Genomic DNA, 19749 nt, shown 5'->3' with positions numbered 1-19749 from the left:
CACGCACCGGCTCCAATCGTTAGCAGCCGACCCGCCGATATTTCCACTAAGGAACTCGGAGCGCCACTGTGTGTCCACTGACTTGTCAAGGGGTCATATTTGGGGCGGGTACAACAAGCTTTCTGTTCCTGCATCTCCGATTTCTGAGTGCCCCGCCCGTGCCGGAGCTGAAATACGATGTTGGGTTAGAACTCCGATGGATTGAAGACCTACATTGGGAGGATAATGCTGCGGAGTATAATAATGTGGCCTCTTGCGGGACTGTAGCTATATTCTTACGAGACGGTTGCTGACAACCTCGACAGGCGAATGCGTGATCATTGCTTCATATCATGTCATCCGGAGTGTGCCTGGAAATCCAGTCAAGAAAGCTACCGGTGCCCCTGGGCTCTGGATTGCTGTTGCCGACCTCATGAACAACGCAATACAAAGCAGTGGTCCGCAGGAGATCGTATGTCATACGCAACGACGACGTGGGAATTCTCTCACATGAAGAGCCACCGAGCGTGCCTCAGCCGCGCAGCCTATACGACCGCGGATTGGTGTCCGATACTTTTTTACCTGTACAAATCGGGCTTTTCGAGATGGATCAAACCATTCGCAGGCTACCCTCGGTATCGTCCAAGGTCAGTAACACACGGCAGTACAGCAGAAAGCAAACCCCCGGAAATGGATAGAAGAGAGCACTCACCGGGACAAACTGCCTCAACCTCACCCCGGCCTCCCTAAACACCGCCGCCGTCTCCCCGTCCATACTGTACCCCTGACTGTACACCACCTCGCTGATGCCCACCTGCACGATCTTGATGCTGCACGTCAGACACGGGCACGTATCGCAGTACAGCACGGCGCCCTCGCGGACCCTCTCCCTGCCGGCCTCGAGCAGCGCGTTCTCCTCGGCGTGGATGCACAGGCAGGTGGCCAGGCCGTGGCCCGAGCCCTGGGCGGCGTTGCACCGGCCGCACCCTCCGTCGCCGCAGTTGCGCATCCCGCGCGGCGTGCCGTTGTAGCCCGTGCTGACGACGCGCTTGTCGCGCACCACGACGCACCCCACGCGGCGCTTCATGCAGTTGCTCCGCTGCGCGGCGAGCGAGGCGAGGGCCATGAAGTACGAGTCCCACGACGGGCGGAGGCGGTCCGGATTGAGGAGGTCGAGCTTGCCCAGGTTGGCGTAGAGGTGCGCGAGGTCCGACGACGTGTTGAGGAGCCGGACGGTGGCGCGCGACATGAGCGGGTTGAGGCCGGCTACCGGGTCGTAGAGCTGCGAGTCCGAGAGGGCGACGAAGGAGTCGAGCGTGGTGATGGTCTTGTTGATATCGATATTGGCGGCGACGATGGGTGTGGAAGGGGTCTCAGAGCCTGTTGTGATAGCTGCTGTTACTGCCGCTGGTGGGGTGCGCTGGTGATTCTGCCGTGCCTGGAAGCGTTGCCATCGGACCGTCAACGGCGCGTCCACACTGATCAGCAAGAAGAAGGGTCGCCGCATGTACATGTCAAGGACGTCCTCGTCCGGTATGTCGGTGGTAACCCATCTATCTTGCCAGCGCTTGGTGATGAAGTCGAGGAGTTCGCCAGGAGTAGAGAACACTTGGTGGTGGCTGCTCAGGCTGCTGTTGCTCGACGCCGGCCCGTCCACAGCGTTATCTGCTGTGCCACGCGAACGGGAATCCAAGTAAAGCTGGGTGAAGCCATGGTGTTCGACCAGGTAGCGGGCGATGGTGCGTTTGCCCGCGCAGATACCTAGTTGTTGCCAAGTCAATAGGGGTGTTTCCGGAGAAGAAGCGGGAGGGTGAGACACGGAAACAGGGAAAGTTACTGCCACAGATGCCGATAAACATGTTCAGGTCAGTCCCTCGGTTTGGTTCAATGTGCCGCAAGTCAGAACCACAGGAATGCTTGCATGTAAACCTGCATCTAGAATGGATAAATATGAAATATTCTTCGGGCCGTCCAGCTTTCCACACATTCCCCCTCTTCTGGTTGGGCAGAGGCGGGGTCTTGCTGGTGGCTTGCCCCTGGCGGGTCGACCGACGCGTCCCTGGAGCCAATTTACGCGTTCGGGTACCAAGTCTTGAGCTTTGCACAGGTACCCGGAGATTAGCCGGCGGGGCGCCTTGCAGCTGATGCCTGTCCGTTTGTGACCGTTGAGAGCGGGGCAGAGAAGCCGAGAACCTCCCCCACCATCCGTCTGCCTTGCTTAGAAACCTGGAAACACCGAGGACAACTCCTTCCCCGTGATCCGAGGGTCAGCAGCCAAAGACAACGGACACGCCGCAGCTGACCATTCTTTTTGTTCGACCCGACATAAGGACTCGGGTCCCCATCATCGGCCGTAGCCGCTGCTTTGTATCCATATAGGACCCAGTATTGTCTCGAAATCAAGCACCCGTCGAAGGTGTATCTTTTAAGAGCCCACACTTTGTGACTCTCTGTCCACCCTCCCAACGCACCGCCAGGCCCCGGTGTATCTCGTGGGCTCTCGCCTTGACTCATAGGCCGGACTCTTACGCTTCAGCCTATTCTCGCTCACCATCATTCTCCCCAATAATCGATATCTCTCACTAGGCCAGTCGTAAATCCATACACGAATCCAAAGCCGCCCCCGATGGCCGCACTCAAGTTCGTGCCGTTCTCCTCGGAGATAGAGCTGCCGTTCTATTCCGCTCTATTCTCATCGAAGCTGGATCATGACAAGCTCGACGATTCGGCTCGCCCGGTGCTGGGCTTGTATGAGCCTCTTCCGCAAGCCGACCCAGAGTCTAGCACTAAGATGCAGATTCTCGGGAACGCACTCACAAGCAAAGAGTGAGTTCTTCTATTCTAGGAGCGTTCAGATATCTGGCCGGATGCAGTGTCTAACGAGCAGAGAAGCGTGCCCGCCGGGATGAGCCGGGCAAAGGGCTACATCAAGAACGTCAACACCATTGAAGAGTTCAAGAACATTGACAAGAACGCCATGATTACGGATGCTGGTCGACAGGTACGTACTTACACCTTCGGCGTTACGCTCCTTTCTGACACTTGGCAGATTTGGGAGGCTATCCAAGACGGCACAATCTATTCTGTACCGTCGCTTCTGTCGTCGTTTGCCATCCTCTCGTTTGCAGATCTGAAGAAGTATCGGTTCACCTATTGGTTCGCCTTTCCTGCGCTTCACTCAGACCCTCCCTGGAAGCGAACTGGGGAGATTGGACGCTTGGACTCGAAGGAGAGCACAGCCCTCGTCGAGGCGGTAGGGACATGGCGATACGTCGTCAGCAACGAGAAAGAACACGGCTTCTTTCTTGCCAAGAAGGTCCGCGGTGAGGACGCAACCTCTAGGACCCCGATTGGCGAAACGGCCCTGGAAATAGGGTATCGATGGGATATCGGCTCCCTTAGAGATTTCGAGACGGGTTTCTTTAACGGCGTCGACGAAGCCGACCAGTACGTCGCGTTCGTGGATCCCTCCAACTACCCGGATTCTGCATCCTGGCCGCTCCGTAATCTCTTGGTTTTGATTAGACAGCGATACCGCATGGACAAAGTCAAGATCCTTTGTTACCGTGACACACAGGCGAGGAGGCATGAGGCCCGAAGCATAATTCTCCCGCTGTCAGTGGATCCGGCCGCAAATACAGAGCCAGCAAAGATGCCTAACGTAACGGGGTGGGCGAGAGATTCCAATGGCAAACTGAGAGCCCGGGTTGCTAACCTGGCGGAATATATGGATCCCGCACGGCTAGCTGACCAAGCTGTCGACCTAAACCTGAAGCTGATGAAGTGGCGGTTAGCACCCAACCTCGATTTAGATACGATCAAGAGCACCAAGTGTTTGCTGCTCGGCGCAGGGACACTAGGGAGCTACGTCTCCAGAAACTTGATGGGATGGGGCGTGCGAAAGATTACCTTTGTCGATTACGGCACGGTATCATTTTCTAATCCCGTGCGGCAGCCATTGTTCGAGTTTGACGACTGTCTCAACGGGGGGAAACCCAAGGCGATTCGCGCGGCAGAAGCTCTCAAGGAAATCTATCCTGGGATAGAGGCGGAAGGTCATGTCTTGTCCGTGCCGATGCTGGGCCATCCTGTCCTGGACGAGTCAAAGGTAAAGGCGGATTTCACCAAGCTCCAAGAGCTCGTGGACGCACATGACGCCATATTTCTCCTTATGGACACTCGTGAGTCCAGGTGGCTGCCGACTCTGATGGGCAAGGCCTCCAACAAGATCGTGATGAATGGGGCCCTGGGATTCGACACATACGTGGTAATGCGGCACGGTGCGACACCAGAGGACGGCAGTGAGGAGACCCTGGGCTGCTACTTCTGCAACGATGTTATCGTCGCAGCCAATGTAAGCTGGATAATTGCGGAAGACCTAAAGTGAAATAAACTCACTAACAGACTCTAGTCGATGAAGGATCAAACCCTCGACCAGCAGTGCACCGTCACCCGTCCGGGCGTGGCAGCTATCGCGTCGGCGCTGCTCGTTGAGCTTCTCACCAGCGTCCTGCAACACCCGCGGAAGCAGCATGCACCTGCACCGGTAGCCACATCGCGGCAGAATTATGACCGAGACCTGCCGGATCACGCTCTGGGCATTGTCCCCCACCAGATCAGGGGGTTCCTGTCTACTTTCCAGAACATGGTCATTCACGGCAGGTCTTACCCGCAGTGCAGTGCATGCAGCAATCCGATTATCTCTGCCTACAAGTCTGAAGGCTGGGAGTTCGTCAAGAAGGCCCTCAATAGCCGCAATTATGTTGCCGAGCTCAGTGGGCTGGCCGAGGTGCAGAGGAAGGCGGAGTTGGCCGCTGCCGAGGTGGAATGGAGTGAGGACGAGGGTGCGGGGGAGGAGGAAGGGGAGGGGGTGTTGATATAATAGGGCCAGGAGATGGCAGTGTCATGGTTTTGGAGGCATTGCTTGGTTAATTCACTGTCTGGAATCTGGATATATGGACTTCACTCGAGCGCTGGGCTTTGGAGTTACTTTATTGCGTTTCATTTCGAGTTACCGCTAGCGTCTCGGTACTTCAATGGGCGCACTTGGTGTTGGAATTGTTGGGAACTAGGCAAATACGTGGGTTGCGATAAAGTCTACAAAATTCAGTCTCGGCGTTGTTGTTCCAACTGCTCGGCAGAAGGTCGCCCCATCTGATGCCAAGCTATCAAAAGCGGTAAACGGCGGCATAATTATCACCTTAATCCAGAATTATTTTCTATGGTGCGACTTCTCACGATATCCAAGTCCCAACCAACACTCTTTTGTCAATTTGCCAGCTCCATCCAGAGAATGGCCCAAGGTGCGGTAAAGAAGACGCCAAAGCCCAATCCGGGCGGGAAGGGCGGAAAATCGGGAGGAAAGCAGCAAGCAAAGAAGGGCGCCGTCAACAAGTCTAAGCGGCCAAAGACAACCGCCGACAAAATCCAGAAGAAATTCACGGCAGGGCTAGTTGCCAAGACGGAGCAGATGCTAGGCGAACGGGCTGGCCATTTAGAGTTGATCGGGAAGGGGAGGAAGAAGGGCGAGGAACAGAAGTTCAAGGGCGGCACGAGGAAGTTTGGTTAGGTTGGAGATGGAGGGGAATAATCGGCAGCGGTTTGGCTTCATCGTCCTGCCACCGCTCGCTGCTTGACGCCTACTAGGCATGAGGGCCTCTGAGCTGGCCAGCTCGATACACGGCCTGCAAAACACCTCAATCAGACAATAAGACGCGGAGTGTCTCGGCCTCTCAACAATGCCGTCTCTACTTTTCTCTAGCGCTCTAAGTATTATCGCCTCAACCGCCCGACGCGATAGTCTACGGCGCTAGGAATGGCCCTCAGCAACAGACGTCAAAACATCTTTGATGACCGCTGCATCCCTCTCAACATCGATCCGCCAGCTCGCAACCGCGATACGCGCAGCTGGTTGCCCATCCCACTTGGTCCCGCTCACAAACATCTTCCCTGTTGCATTGATCCGATCGACCAGCACGTTGTTGAGCGCTGGATTCCTGGCCCGGAATAGCACAATGATATGCGTGCTCTCCAACGACTCATCCTCCCTCGGCAGCCATTCGTAGTGCTCAGAGTCGCGCACAAAGCCAGCGACCTCGCGCGCGAGGAGGACCATCCGACTCAACATAGCGGCAATCCCGTCTCTTCCTTCACTCAGAAGCACAGCATACACAGGGAGGGCGCGGAAACGGCGAGAGTTTTCAATGCCAACGTTGAGAGGGCTGACAATACCTGTGGAGTCTCCCTGGGACGCGAGATATGCGGCGTTGGGGTTGCTGAACACCTGCGAGAGGATAGCCGCGTCACGGCAGAGGAATATGCCATTGTCATAAGGCTTTAGGTGTTTTGTCAGGGTCAGGTTGAGGACAGAAATTCACACATCTACGTTTCTATGAAGGATCACGTACCACGTTTAGAAGCTTGTGCCCGTCGGCCGTGATGCTGTCAGCCAAGTCCAACCCGGCGACGTGTGCGTGCAAGCCGAGGAACTCGTCCGTCTTGGGTAAGGCACGGGCGAAGATACCAAAGGCTAAAACTCTCGTCAACATCCAGATCGCAGCTTGAAAACAAAGGGCGGAGAGAAGGAAAGAAGGAGGGGTGGGAGGGCGGAAAAAGAGAGAGAGAGAGAGAGAGAGAGAGAGAGAGAGAGAGATGCCCACCCCCATCGACGTGAATCCACGCTCCGTACCGATCCGCCAAACTCCTCAGCTTAGGCATATCCAACACGTTGGTCGCAAACCGCCCCGTGTTGATCTCGCCGGCGCTCACGGCGATGATGCTCACCACCCCGTCCTTCTCCCTCTCCAACTCCCTCTCGACAGCGTCCAGATCCAGCCGCCACGGCTCCCCTTTGCTCACCCCCATCTCCTTCACGCTCGTATGGCCCAGCCCGACGACGCTGGCCGCCTTGACCAGCGACGAGTGCGCCATGCTGGTAAGCACCTGGATCTCGGTCACGCCAGCGGCGCGGCACGCCGCCAGCAGCCCCACCTCGGCGACGGTGGTCCTGGGGGGCAGTCTGGCGGCGAGCACGGCCTCGCGGGCGCAGGCGAGGCCGAGCATGTTGCTCGCCGTCGCGCCCGTGGTGAAGATGCGCCCCGGCCAGACGGAAGGGTCCTCGCCGAGGCGGAGGAGGGAGATGAGCATGCGCAGGGCGGCGTCCTCGACTGCCGTGCTGGCCGAGTGGACCCATGGCTGTGACGCCGAGGCCGGGAAGTGGACGGACACGTTCTGGTCGAGCGCCGAGACGAGGTTGTCGGCCGCCTCGGCGATGGGGAGGACGCCGCCTGTCACGAAGCCCAGGTAGCGCGGGGAGAGGGACTGGTGGTTCAAGGCCGGGAGGACGGTGTCGAGGAGGTGGGTGAGGGTTGGGGACGGGCCGAGGGGGGAGAGGTAGGATGGGGAGGTGGAGGAGGGGAGGGAGGAGAGGCACGTGGCGAGGGTTGAGGGGGACGGGAGGATGCCGTTGCCGTCGGACGGGGCTGCGCGGTCGGCGACGGCTTGCCGGAGGCGGGTGTAAGCCTGGAGGAGGAAGTCGGCTTCGGTCTTGGTGTTCGTGCTCGTGCCGGGCCCGGCATCCCCCGACGTCGAATGCGCCATGGTATTGGAGCTGGATCCCACGTTGCCTACAGTGGTTCACTTTATCTATTTCCCCTCTTGGCTAATTATCACTCGTTGTTTGCCTGAACAAAACCAACGAGCGGAAACCGACCGAGTTTTGCACAGATATGCAGCATAAAAAGTCATCTACTGATTACACGTAGCCAGGCCGGTCAGGAGGATTCCAGGCGCGCCGACACTAGGAAATACCTCCGGTTACGGAAAGTCAGGTTTTGGACACACACATGGGAATCCGGAAATACCGGACTGATAAGGAAGGTGCCCGCTGGTCTCGGTACGGGCGTAAATCGTTCCCCGTAATTTATCAGGCAAAAGCACTGCCGATGGGTCTGGTTTCGGTACTTCCCGTCGGCCCGTTTTTTCTCACTTGACGCGGGAACTCCGATCATCATTCGTGCAACTAAGATTCTAGAGCCTCCGATGGCTAGCAGAGGCACGTGGACTCTACCCTGCCCGCTCGTCAGCAAATGACGCCTCCTACACTACACTAGTGGAAGGTGGCTTGCATCTCGATCCCTCACCGGCGATTCGCCAAGCTTGCAACGCAGCCGATCAAGTTGCCCGCACGGGCGTTAAGGAAATAGTAGCTTGTGCAAAACGGACGTTTAGGCCCTGTCTAATTCGGAACCCAACCCCTACCGCTGAACCGCCCGGGGGCTGATCAGCACCCGAAACGGCAGCCTCGAATCGCCAAATCTCTCCTGTTGCGGGACCACGGCTATGGATCGGATGCGGCGGTCCTGAAGCACCGTCCCTTGCGGAACGAGCCCCCGTCCGTCGACGCGGGACTTCCAGTCAACTGGCCGAGACATTGCGAACCACGTCGTGTCTCGCAGGGGCATGCGCCCCGATGACCCGGGACCTTGCCTGTCATAACAGCAGCCGCAGCACTCATTAGCCCCGCATGCCGGGATTGATGCGAGCCACTCATGATCCATCTCTCCTGTGGCTTCTCCGGCCGGGGGGGTCGCCCACTGCGGCCGGTTCTTTGTGGCCAGTTGCCCATTCTTGCGTGACAAGCACCAAGTCGAGAAGCCGAGTCTCTCGAGGATACGTTAGCCGACCACAGCGGGACGGTTGCAGCCATCCCTGACGTAGGTGCTGTTGGCTTTGTTTTCCAAGGGCGCGGTGGGCGCGGTGGGCGCGGCTGCTTTTGGGATGCTACCCAGACTGTTGGGTCCTCAGTCCCCAGTCCCATCTGCCGCGTTCCCCTTGCCGCGTTCAAGGGTTCTGGTCCCAACCACAGATACAACAAAGTGCCCGAGCACAAGAACCACCTCTGACCCAAGCTACCGGGTCTGCTCCCGTCTCATTGACAGGGTACAGGGAATTGCGCCCACGGCTCGTCACTTGCCTCGGCCCTTCTTAGTTACTCTTCTTCTCTCCTCTCCCTCTCTCCTCTCCTCTCTTCTCTCTTCTCTCGCTCCGCTCCCGGCTTGTATTTTCTTTACGTACGCATCGCCCTCCTTGTTGTGGTGCAGAAGCTATATTAGCCCCCGGCCCGTTCTTCACTTGGCTGGGGCCGAAGGCTTTTTGTCGTGCTCCCTCCCACCTCTGCACCCTCATTCGTCCACTTCCGCTCAAGCGCATGCACCAAATACACTCCAATCCAGAAGTCGCTGTCTCCTACATCTCGTCTCACGGACGGCACATAGATTACAGTACCACCAAACTCCTTCAGCATGTCTTTTCCCTTGGATAATCAATCATTGGATGACTTCGAATTTACGTTTGAGTCATATCTGGATGACTCGGCCCGGATAGAGCCCGATGTAAGTGCTCTCCCGCTCACCGCTCGCCTAAGCCTGGATATCTGTCCGTCCTTGTCAGAATCCGAGCTAACGTACATGCTTGTCAGCCCAACCCGCACGGCTACGACGCCTAGTATGAACCGAAACCTCCAGTAATCCCCTACGGCCGCCTAGCTGATGTGCTTGTTTTCGCAGTGACACTCAGTCGCTGTCAGAGAGTATCGCCAGGTTCCAAGAAGAATTCGGAAGGACGTACCATTCGTACCGGGCCGGCTGTATGTCTCTTGTTCCATTCTCCGCTTGCCCACCCTGACCATCTCTCACTGACCGTTACGCAGCTTATCCTTTCCCTAATGACGCCCTCGAAAATAATCGCATGGACGACCAGTATGAGATTGTGAAGATGGTCATGGGTGGACGTCTCTGTCTTGCCCCCTTTTCCCGCCAGCATCCCCCCCGGAAAATACTCGACATAGCCACGGGCACCGGCATCTGGGCTGTAGAGATGGGCGATGAGTACCCCGAAGCTCAAATCATCGGAACGGACCTCTCCCCTATCCAGCCGGCATTCGTTCCTCCTAATGTCAGATTCTTTGTTGAAGACTCGTACGTGTTCCAGAAGGAAGGGGTCCAGAATATGGGAGCGGTCGCCTAACTCAATGCCATGCAGAGCCGAGGACTGGTACGTCCTACCTTGATATGCAACTCCCTAGCACCCGCCTCGAGACCTCCATCATAAACACGGCATCGCGGGCCGCTTGATACGGCCTAGATAGAGAATGAAAAGCTAACGCAGCCGCCGCAGGGACTACCCAGCCGACTTTGACTTCATACACACGCGTATCACGAACAGCTGCTGGTCTGATATGAAGAGACAGATTATCCAGCAAGCTTTCGACCACCTCCAGCCCGGTGGCTGGCTCGAATGCCAAGAAATCCCTGCGTTGCCCTATTGTGACGATGGCACCATGACGGACGACTATGGCTGGCTGCGGTGGGCTAGGGAATTCGTTGCCGTTTCCCGACTCGCAAATAGGCAGGACATCGCACTGCAGCTGAAAGACTGGATGTGCGAAGTAGGCTTCGTGGACGTGCACGAGACGGTATTCAAGATACCGCTCAATTCCTGGCCGAAAGAGACCCGGTTGAAGTATGTCGGCATGCTTTGGCAACGTAACCTCCTAGAAGGGTTAAGCGGGTTTAGTTTGGGTTTGTTCAACCGCTTTCTGGGAAAGACCGTCGAAGAGATCGAGGCAGGTCGCGTTCCTAGGCGCTTAAACAGCACAAATCACTAACACAAGCCGTCTACGCCAGGTATCGCTGGTGGACGTACGGAGGAGCATTTTCGACTGCAAGGTCCACGCCTACCACAAACTCTACGTGGTCTACGGACGGAAGCCAGAGTTTGTCTAGCGCGTCACAGCAGGGTCCGCTAAGTTGTCTATCAGCCATCTATTCATCTATGCGGGCTCCCACAACCACCCACCAGGAGCCCCGCGAAGCAAATTATCAAACAGTAAGACGAGTAGTTTGAGAAGGGGGGCGATGTCTTGGTAGGATTTTGACAGGGCCTTATTTTTGGAGGTTATTTTTTATTTTCTGGAACGGGATGGGTAGTGATAGCAACACCAGGTTGACGGGAAAACAGTTCGGATTGTTGTTGAGATTTTGGGATGAGGCACTAATGATGGGAAAGAAAGGGTTCATGAGTGGGTTGAATTCAGGGGTTAATACATGATCAGAATTGGCCTTTTGATGGGGGTTCCAAGCTTTTTCGCGTGTGGTATGTGTGTTGCATGCGAGAGCGGTTTCTATTTGGCATTCATCTATCTGTGATCCCTAGAGCTTGGAGCGGTGGTGTGGGAATACTTGCAGTGGGTGATATGTAGCCCATGATGCTGCTTTCGGCTAACATACTATTTAATGTGGCTTGTTCTAATCAGCTCCCTGGCTCATTACGCCCCCATCAGAGAGAAAAGGGAATGGAGACATTGGAAAAAAAAAAAAAAAAAAAAAAAAAAAGAGAGAGAGAGAGAGAGAGAGAGAGAGAGAGAGAGAGAGAGAAAATAATACAACAAGATCGAAGCACCTTTGAGATAATGCAACACACTCGCCCGTCCTCCCTTAGGCCGTTCAACACACTTACGGGCGGTTTGTATAAGTGATTAGCTCCGAGGTTCCAGTTCCGAGAGTCTGAGCGGTTAAGGTTGGTGCAACGCCGGCCCTGCACCCGCAGTCGACTCTTTTGGTTGACACCGGGTACCTTATGTGGACAGGCGCATGCTCTCATAATCTGACACAATGTGCGGTATCTAGCTGTAATCACAATAGGGGATGAAGCGCGTTCGCGCGGCAACTGCTAGTTACTGTCGAGCATCGTCTACGGAGTGCACATCCTCTGCCTGGCGATGATCCCTGCAGCCATTAGCAGATCTTCTAGCCTCCCGGCTGGCAGCGAATATCATCTCTCTGGACAGCGTTGCGCTGGTGAGAAAGGGGCAACGCTGGGCTGCTTCTCAGAAACAAAACCGCAGCTCGGAGCGAACCCGCACAGGCCACGTTGTACTGTAGGCCCCCGGCCAGACCCCTGGAAACAGCCTGTTCGGTGGCCCTTGCACTGGATCTTAGCGCTCTTGGCCCCAGCCTCCCGCGTGCCCAAAGCGGTCCCAGCGCCACGGAACACAGCAACGTGATGGTCTCGGTTGCTTTTGGATGAATTGGGGAATCGACCGGATAAAGTCGACGACAGCGATAAACGCCGGGTTCTTGGGATGCACATCCCCTTCCCCAGGTCTGGCCGCAACTGCCTGCAATAGCTGCAGTGTGATGGCCGTCGTTTCCGGCACAATTTCAGGCACAGTACATACTGTGCAGTACTGTACAGTACCTCTCTCGCCTTGCCTTATTGAGCCCCGTAACCCTGCAGGAAGCGCTGCATTGTTACAGGGCAATAACGTTAGCGATCCATACCTGGGCCCCACCGTCCTGGGGTTGCGCTGCAGTAGCTGTGCGGACTCGCTGCAGGCTCTCAGGAGAAAAGAAAGAGGCCTGGGCCGAGGGGGGTCATGTGTCTGGGACCGCCAAATTGTTGCCGCGAGGGCCCGGTTGTTGTTGTCTCTTCCGGTTTGGGTTTCCGCCGCAGAATTTCTCCAGAAACCTAGAGAGGGAGTGGTATCAACCCTAATTCCGGGTTTCCCGCTGCAGACAAAAATGTTGCTGGATTGAGGACGAGCCCATCCCGCCCAGCCCTGTTAATTGGCGTCCCCGCCTCCCAGCGGACCCTTGTTCCCCAGCCCGTGTGGCCGCTCCCAACTTTCTGATCCGAGCTGTCCACCCCGAGGAATTCGGAACCTACAACGGGACGGAACCGCAACACACACGAGGTCGGTCTAGGAACACGCCGCCAGCAACATGTCGGCAGCTCTAAGCAAGCGCCAGCAGGCGCGCAACGAAAAGGTTCTGCAGGATCTCGTCCACAATGTGCCTGGAAACAACTTTTGCGCCGACTGTCAAGCACGGAATCCAGGTAATGGGTCCTTTTCCCCCGAACTGCTTGCGCGAGCCCTCTCGGACTAACCCTCCTTTCTCCAGCTTGGGCATCATGGAGCGTACGTTTCTTCCCCCATTGACCCTTTCCCTTGGAAGCTCCAGAGGCCCAAGATTTGTTCCTGCATGCGCGAACGGCAAGGCTGACGCTGATTTGGGGCGGTGACAGTTGGGCATCTTCCTCTGCATGCGGTGCGCCACTATCCACCGCAAGTTGGGCACCCACGTGTCCAAGGTGAAGTCGCTGAGCATGGACAGCTGGACCAACGAACAGGTCGACGTAAGCGGGCCTTGCGGCTGAGCGTTGTCCCTAGGCCTCGCTAATGTCTAGTCTAGAACATGAGGAAGGTCGGCAACGTCGTGTCCAACAAACTTTACAACCCCGAGAACAAGAAGCCGGCAATCCCCATCGACGCCGACGAAGCCGATAGCGCAATGGAGCGATTCATTCGCCAAAAGTACATGAGCCGCACCCTATCGGCGAACAAGCGGCCCAACACCGGGAGCAGCGACTCGGACACCCCTCCTCCGCTCCCGCCCAAGACACCGAGCCGATTCGGATTCCGGTCCGCCTCGTCAATATTCCCGCTGGGGTCCAAGTCGAAAAAGGCGAGTGCCGGTCAGGAACCGACCAGCCCGCGAGATGCGCCACGACCGCCAGCCCGAAACAACTCGTCTCCCGTGTTTGGCGCGAGTATTCAGCAGAACCGGGCGGATGGCGATGACACAGAGCGCAAGCTGGCTAAACTGCGCGACATGGGTTTTGCGGATGATCATCGGAACGCCATGGTGCTAAAGGGGGTAGGGGGGAATCTGGAAAAGACCATCGAGGCGCTCGTCCGACTAGGCGAAGGGGATGGGAGGTCGCCCACGCTGCTCGCACCCGCGAGGGCCGCGACGATGCCGGTAGCCAGGAGCTTGACACCCGCAACCACCACGTCCGCCTCCGAGGCGCCGCGCACTCGACCGATAAGCCCAGCAAGCACGAATCCCTTCGACATGCTCGACACCCCGCCGCCGCCGCAACCGCTCTCCTCACAATCGACCGGTACATTACAGACCAAGAATCCATACCTGTCCACGAATCCATTCGGAGCGCCCCAGCAAACGCCCACGCCCTCCGCCCTCGACCTAGCGTTCCAGAACATGTCGCTCGCGCCGCCGTCACAGCCCCTGTTTCCACATCACACGGGAGGGCTCGCCCAACAGCAAAGCCCTCAGGCTCTGTACCAGCAGCCGATGGCCGGGCCCCTGACAGCTCCGTTGACAGCCCCGCTCCCATCTGCGTCACAGGGCTACTCCATGATGGCGATCAACGGTAACCAGACCTATCCTCCGCCGGCACAGCCAGCCATGGCCGGCTATAACCCCTTCTTCACGACGCAGACGCCACAGCAACCCCTATCGGTGAACACGGCCCAGCCTAGTGGCAACGTTGGCAACAACCCGTTCACTCGGTCGCCGACAAGAATCCAGCCGCAGACTCTCACGCAAATACCGGAGCAGGCACAGCAAAACTTTTACGCGCAGCCCGTTCAACCCCACACCAGCAACCCCTTCTTCAACCAAATGACGCCGGCGGCGCAGCAGCTACCTGGGCAGGGACAGATGCAGATGCAGATGCAGATGCAGACGCCCCAGCACATGGGTCTCACTCCTCAGATGACAGGTTACGCACCACAACAACAGCGGCCGGATAAAGCGTCGATAATGGCACTGTATAACTACCCGCAACTGGCTCCGAGCCCGACGTCATTTCAGAGCCAGGACGCTGGCCAGACCACCCCGGCCCAGACGCCCAACTCACTCTTCCCCTCGCAGACGTTCCCCCAGACTCAGCAACAGCAACAGCAACAGCAACAGCAACAGCCCCAATCGCAACCGACGCCGGTTAGTCCAGCGGCAGGGAGCAAGAACCCGTTCATGGGGGCTGGTACTGGCCGGAACGGGCTGTCAACGGGTTTAGCGCAACCGGTACAGCTCGTGGACACAACGCCGAAGCACAATGTTAGTCGAGAAAGCATGATGGCTGTGGGGCTGGAGTGGTCAAACGGACGACACTCTCCGGATGCATTTGCCAGTTTGAGTGCGAGGGATACACGTTGATTGGTTGTTGGTTGCATCAGAGGTTGCGATGGATACATGTTCACAGGTTTGCAAACGGGACAATATTGGCGTTGCGGGGGATTTGCCAACAGGGGATTCTTGTATATAGGACGGCAATTGGCAGGCTGTATGATACGGCATTGTCGGGGGCGCCGCAGCTGGGTTAATTGGTGTGCACCTAATGTACCTAATCATTTTCGCAGCTTGACCCCAAGGGCTTGGGATGCTTAGCCAAGGCAAATAGCGATGCATGTCTGCTGACTAGCATTATGTTTTGACAAAAGGCAAACAAGGCGGTAATCAGGTCGCGCACCTTTTACTGTGTAAAGGCCTCGTCTTGCAAAGAGGAGTTCGGCTTTGGCTTCCTGCGCACGCTTGATCAGTCCCAGCGAACTCTCGTGCTCCTCGCGCTCCAGCCTTACCGAAACCGACAAGATGGAGAAATTCCCCTTCAAGGGCGCGGCGAAGTGATGGAGCAGCAGGTTGGTCGACGATGCAGCTGCCTCGCCACACACTGCTACACGTTACACAGAGCTGCCTTCCAGCTGGTTCGCAAGGATGCGTGGACACTTCACCTCCAGGCTGCCACAGCCTTATGCAGGAGGAGACCGGAGGGTATCATCGCATGGAGCCGCACAGCCAATTGCGGCCCCGGTCTCACAGGATTGCAAGCCGACTTGCATATAAGCTGTCTCGCGGCCGCTCAAACTGTCAAGAGGCCTGTAAAAACCCTGCTCCCTTGTTTTCCGGCGTGTCCCTTCGCTGCTCGAGGGGATTGCGCGATTCAGGAGAACTACCTACGATAGTTAAGAGAGACTTGGCTGGTTGGTGTCCAACCGCATCCTGTCGAATCAATTGCCGTCATGTCGTTCCGTGGGCCCGAGCCGCGGCATACGCCACCTCAACAGAGGATCGATGCGTTCTGGGATAGCTTCACTACCAAGGCGCCCGGGAAGGGTAGGATGAAACCGTGGAGCCTCAATACTTGTACATGAACTAACCCCGCTCCGCCGCAGTCACAACCATCCTCCCCAAGAATGTCCTCGCGGAGCGACTGGCCAAGCGCTCGGCAGCTAAAGACCTTGCAGGCGGCCGGAGCAAGACGGCGTCGACCTCGTACGAGGAGGCAGCTGCCTTGTGCCGTGCCAAAGTCAACAAGATTGTGGCCGAATGTCGCCGCACTAATCAAAAGTACCGCGACACGCACTTCGATCTCGAGTACGACCTCAGGACTGGCCGCCGTTACTGCCTCGAGTCGTTGAGCAACATCCGCATGGACTCCCACGTGCCCGACGACGACAGCACTGTTGACAGGCCGCAGCCTCCTCACCCGCCTCCCGGACCGCCTCCCGGACCGCCTCCTGGGCCGCCTCCTGGGCCGCCACCCTCCAGGGACAACCCGCCAGGCTATCGCTTCGACCCGAAGTCGGTGAAGCGGGTGGGAGAGATCTTTGATAAGCCCGAGTTCTTCATCGACGGGCCGACTGCCCATGATGTCCGCCAGGGCGAGGACGGTGACTGCTGGCTGATGGCGGCACTGTGCACGCTGAGCAACAAGCCCGGCCTGATCCAGCGCATTTGCGTCGCCCACAACCAGGATGTGGGCGTGTACGGGTTTGTGTTCCATCGGGATGGAGAGTGGATCAGCGAGATCATAGATGACAAGGTATATATATCCCATCCCACCGGCCCGGCCTGTTTTGGTTTGAGTCAAAACGTTGAAGCCCCGGCCATCTAGCTGTACCTGATCAAGCCCGATTACGACCAGCTTTATGTGGGCTCGCGGAGGAATATAGAGCGCGCATTGTGGGAAGACATCCACCGCCCTGACTCCGAGGAGAAGTACAAGAAGACGTACCAGTCCAACAGCAGTGCCTTGTACTTTGCCCAGTGCGAGAACCCAAACGAGACATGGCTGCCGTTGCTGGAGAAAGCGTATGCCAAAGCCCACGGTGACTATGCCGCCATCGAGGGCGGGGCGACCGGCGAGGGCGTCGAAGACCTGACCGGCGGCGTCAGCACCGAGGTGTTCACGACGGATATACTCGACACGGTGAGCTGGCCCGTCCCGAGCATGCTAATTCAAGGCAAGAAAGCTAAACCGCCCGGCCTAGGAGTATTTCTGGAAGGAAGAGCTTATGAAGGTCAACGAGGATTTCCTGTTCGGCTGCTCAACCGGTCATTGGTAGGTTCATCTCGGAAGTTGCTGGATGTCTTGGACCCCAATATTCACGTCGGTGGCCGCGCTGCTGCAATCTACTTTGCTGCTAACAATCTTTGAATCAGGGGCCACGGATATGGACACAGAAATGGCATCGTGGAAAACCACGCCTACTCGGTTATGCGAGCAGTCGAGATCGATGGCGAGCGGCTTCTCTTACTCAAGAACCCGTGGGGCAGGTCCGAATGGAAAGGGCCATGGAGTACGTCTCTAACTTGCAAATCATCCCCGGTCACGTTAGCCAACGCTAAATCAACTGTTCAGGTGACGGCTCCAAGGAATGGACCCCGGAGTGGCTGCAAAAGCTGGGCCACCGATTCGGTGACGACGGGGCATTCTGGATTTCGTACAAGGATTTGCTGCGCAAATACACCCTCTTCCACCGCACAAGGCTCTTTGGGCCCGACTGGAAAGTCACGTCCATGTGGACGTCGCTCAACGTTCCATGGACGTTGGAATATCACGATACCAAGTTCGCCTTCACGCTAGCCAACCCAGGGCCCGTGGTCATCGTTCTCTCGCAGCTCGACGATCGCTATTTCCGTGGCCTCGAGGGCGAGTATGGGTTTGGCCTGGGCTTCCGCATCCACAAGGCCGGCGAAGAAGACTACCTGGTCCGCGCCCAGACCACGCACGTCATGCCGCGCTCTTGCAATGTCGAGCTCGACCTCGATGCAGGCGAATACACAGTTCTGGTCAAGATCGAAGCGTATCGCTTCACGGGGAGAATCCCCCCCGAGGATGTGGTGCGCCGGTATGCGAGATCCCACCGTGAGAAGCTGCTCCGCATCGGTCTGGCGTACGATCTGGCGCACAGCAAAGCCAGGGTTGTGGAGACGCCCGAGGAGAAGGCCGAGCGGCAGGCGTACGAGAAGGGCAAAAGAGCGAAGCGCCTCGAGAAACTGCGCAAGGAGATCATGAAGGACAAGCAGATCAGGTACAGTAAGGAACGCAAAGCAGTCGAGAGTCGGCGGAAGGAATTTCTCCGTCAGAGAGACTCTGAAAGGAGGAGAGCCGGGAGGGACGATTTTAGACAACGCCCGACCGAAGAGGAGGAATCAGACGCGGAACACGGCGAAAGGGGTCCAACCCCAATCCCTGCACCCCCTGAGCCTCGGGACATGGATAAGCCGCAAGAAGAACAGACCGACGGCAATGGCTTTGTGCAGGAAGGGGCAAGCGTTTCGTCGGAGACTGTGCCTGCTCCAGCTGAAGACAACGACCCAAGGGTTACGGCCACGCATCCAGACACCTTATTCGAGAGCTCCCAGTGCTCCGCTCCGGACGGCCCGGCGAAAGGGGCCGAAACTCCCGCAGACAATGCAGCAGATGGGGATAGCGTTCACGGTTACGCCAGAAAATTCCAGGGCCCCCCCAGGGACTATCCTCGAGGACGACGACCCCCGGCCTTCCCGCCTGGGAGTGGCCTGCCGCCAGCCGACTTTGAGGACCACCCCTCGTTGTGCAGCCCGCGGAGCATGTCGCCAGTCTCAGAGACCGAGCTGAACGACATACTTGACGAGGAAGATCGGCGGGCGAAGAGGAGGTTCCTCCCGCCTCCCCATCATCCGCCGCCAGGGCCAGGGTCAGGGGCGGAAGATGACTTCGATATCGATCCGTGGAATGCCGTCGCTGTCGTTGGGCTAAGGATCTACTACAAGGTGGCGGAGGGGGACAAGGACGCCGAAGGGCTTGTGAAGATGCGTGTGGTGAGGCCGAGATATTATGAAATGAGCGATGACGAGAGTGAGGACGAGGATGAGGATGAGGGGGAGGACGAGGAGAGGAAGAAGAAGGAGGAGGAGGAGTACAGGGATGAGACTACAGTGCTGGATGTGGATGACAGTGCTAAGGATGCGACACTGGAGTCTCCGAAGATGCTGAGGGTTTCGAAGGGTAAGGCGTCTGTGGAGCGGAAGTAGGAGGGTTAAGTGGAAGAAACGAAGAACAACCTGGTTGACTACGACAGGTAGGTGCGGAAGAGAAACAACGGGGAGTCTCTCGGTTGGTAGGTGTCAGGATTGTCGTTACCGTTTTTCCTTCAGTAGTTAAGAGGAGCCATAATATACAAGCTCTACAGTTTCACCGTGCCATGCCAAAGCAAGGTATGCGTTGGATAAAGATGATTCTTTCTTCCATATGCATTACTCAGTTTACCACACACATACAAGCCCGACACATCGCTCGGAAGCTTATCCCCCAGTTAAACAGTGTAAGTTCTACTGCAAGCTTCTTCTCTCTTTCCTTCTTGGTGCAATCGCTGTTACTGAGGCGTTGGTTGTACGAGTTATGTGGCCGCCTTGATTCCCCGTGGGAGGGACACACTGCTCAATGTTGATTGTTACGATTGTACGTATAGCCTTTTCCCCCTTTTAACCATGTGATATTTCGTAACTGGGTATCATTAGCCGCAAGAACGGGCTTCTCCTGAACTCAGCCGACCACAAACCAACGCCGGACGCCGATACCTAGACCACTGAACACCCGCACTTGGACCCAAAGACGCGATAGCCCTCCGTTCACAAC

At 57.0% G+C, this 19749-nt stretch overlaps 7 protein-coding genes across 7 annotated transcripts; 5 read left to right on the top strand and 2 right to left on the bottom strand.

Annotated features, from left to right (window-relative positions):
• Nucleotides 1-557: 557 nt before the first annotated feature.
• Nucleotides 558-1838, bottom strand: DCD1 (Deoxycytidine monophosphate (dCMP) deaminase; the record flags this gene model as incomplete). Its single annotated transcript, XM_071059607.1, has 3 exons — nt 558-605; nt 692-1740; nt 1817-1838. The coding sequence occupies 3 exons, from the start codon at nt 1836-1838 to the stop codon at nt 558-560; spliced, it is 1119 nt and encodes a 372-aa protein (XP_070915708.1).
• A 767-nt stretch (nt 1839-2605) lies between these two features.
• On the top strand, nt 2606-4861 carry ATG7 (Autophagy protein 7; the record flags this gene model as incomplete). Its single annotated transcript, XM_071059606.1, has 4 exons — nt 2606-2805; nt 2872-2980; nt 3029-4333; nt 4391-4861. 4 exons carry the CDS (start codon nt 2606-2608, stop codon nt 4859-4861), a joined length of 2085 nt encoding a protein of 694 aa, XP_070915707.1.
• Nucleotides 4862-5272: 411 nt separating this feature from the next.
• On the top strand, nt 5273-5548 carry MFIFM68171_04185 (uncharacterized protein; the record flags this gene model as incomplete). The annotated part of the gene is made up of 1 exon (XM_071059605.1): nt 5273-5548. One exon carries the CDS (start codon nt 5273-5275, stop codon nt 5546-5548), a length of 276 nt encoding a protein of 91 aa, XP_070915706.1.
• A 240-nt stretch (nt 5549-5788) lies between these two features.
• MFIFM68171_04184 (uncharacterized protein) lies at nt 5789-7578 on the bottom strand (the record flags this gene model as incomplete). The annotated part of the gene is made up of 3 exons (XM_071059604.1): nt 5789-6313; nt 6387-6508; nt 6639-7578. The coding sequence occupies 3 exons, from the start codon at nt 7576-7578 to the stop codon at nt 5789-5791; spliced, it is 1587 nt and encodes a 528-aa protein (XP_070915705.1).
• Nucleotides 7579-9281: 1703 nt separating this feature from the next.
• MFIFM68171_04183 (uncharacterized protein) lies at nt 9282-10763 on the top strand (the record flags this gene model as incomplete). Its single annotated transcript, XM_071059603.1, has 7 exons — nt 9282-9371; nt 9458-9483; nt 9546-9625; nt 9689-9956; nt 10021-10032; nt 10156-10603; nt 10665-10763. 7 exons carry the CDS (start codon nt 9282-9284, stop codon nt 10761-10763), a joined length of 1023 nt encoding a protein of 340 aa, XP_070915704.1.
• A 1998-nt stretch (nt 10764-12761) lies between these two features.
• Nucleotides 12762-15002, top strand: GTS1 (the record flags this gene model as incomplete). Its single annotated transcript, XM_071059602.1, has 4 exons — nt 12762-12876; nt 12942-12958; nt 13066-13176; nt 13233-15002. The coding sequence occupies 4 exons, from the start codon at nt 12762-12764 to the stop codon at nt 15000-15002; spliced, it is 2013 nt and encodes a 670-aa protein (XP_070915703.1).
• Nucleotides 15003-15865: 863 nt separating this feature from the next.
• MFIFM68171_04181 (uncharacterized protein) lies at nt 15866-19145 on the top strand (the record flags this gene model as incomplete). The annotated part of the gene is made up of 6 exons (XM_071059601.1): nt 15866-15959; nt 16019-16668; nt 16741-17055; nt 17117-17187; nt 17289-17425; nt 17488-19145. 6 exons carry the CDS (start codon nt 15866-15868, stop codon nt 19143-19145), a joined length of 2925 nt encoding a protein of 974 aa, XP_070915702.1.
• Between the last annotated feature and the right edge of the window lie 604 nt (nt 19146-19749).

The sequence above is a fragment of the Madurella fahalii genome (genome assembly GCF_045866475.1).
Source record: "Madurella fahalii IFM 68171 DNA, scaffold_2, whole genome shotgun sequence".
Classification (NCBI taxonomy): domain Eukaryota; kingdom Fungi; phylum Ascomycota; class Sordariomycetes; order Sordariales; genus Madurella; species Madurella fahalii.
The sequence above is the reverse complement of the archived record's forward strand: the minus strand, read 5'-3'. Positions and strand labels throughout refer to the sequence as shown.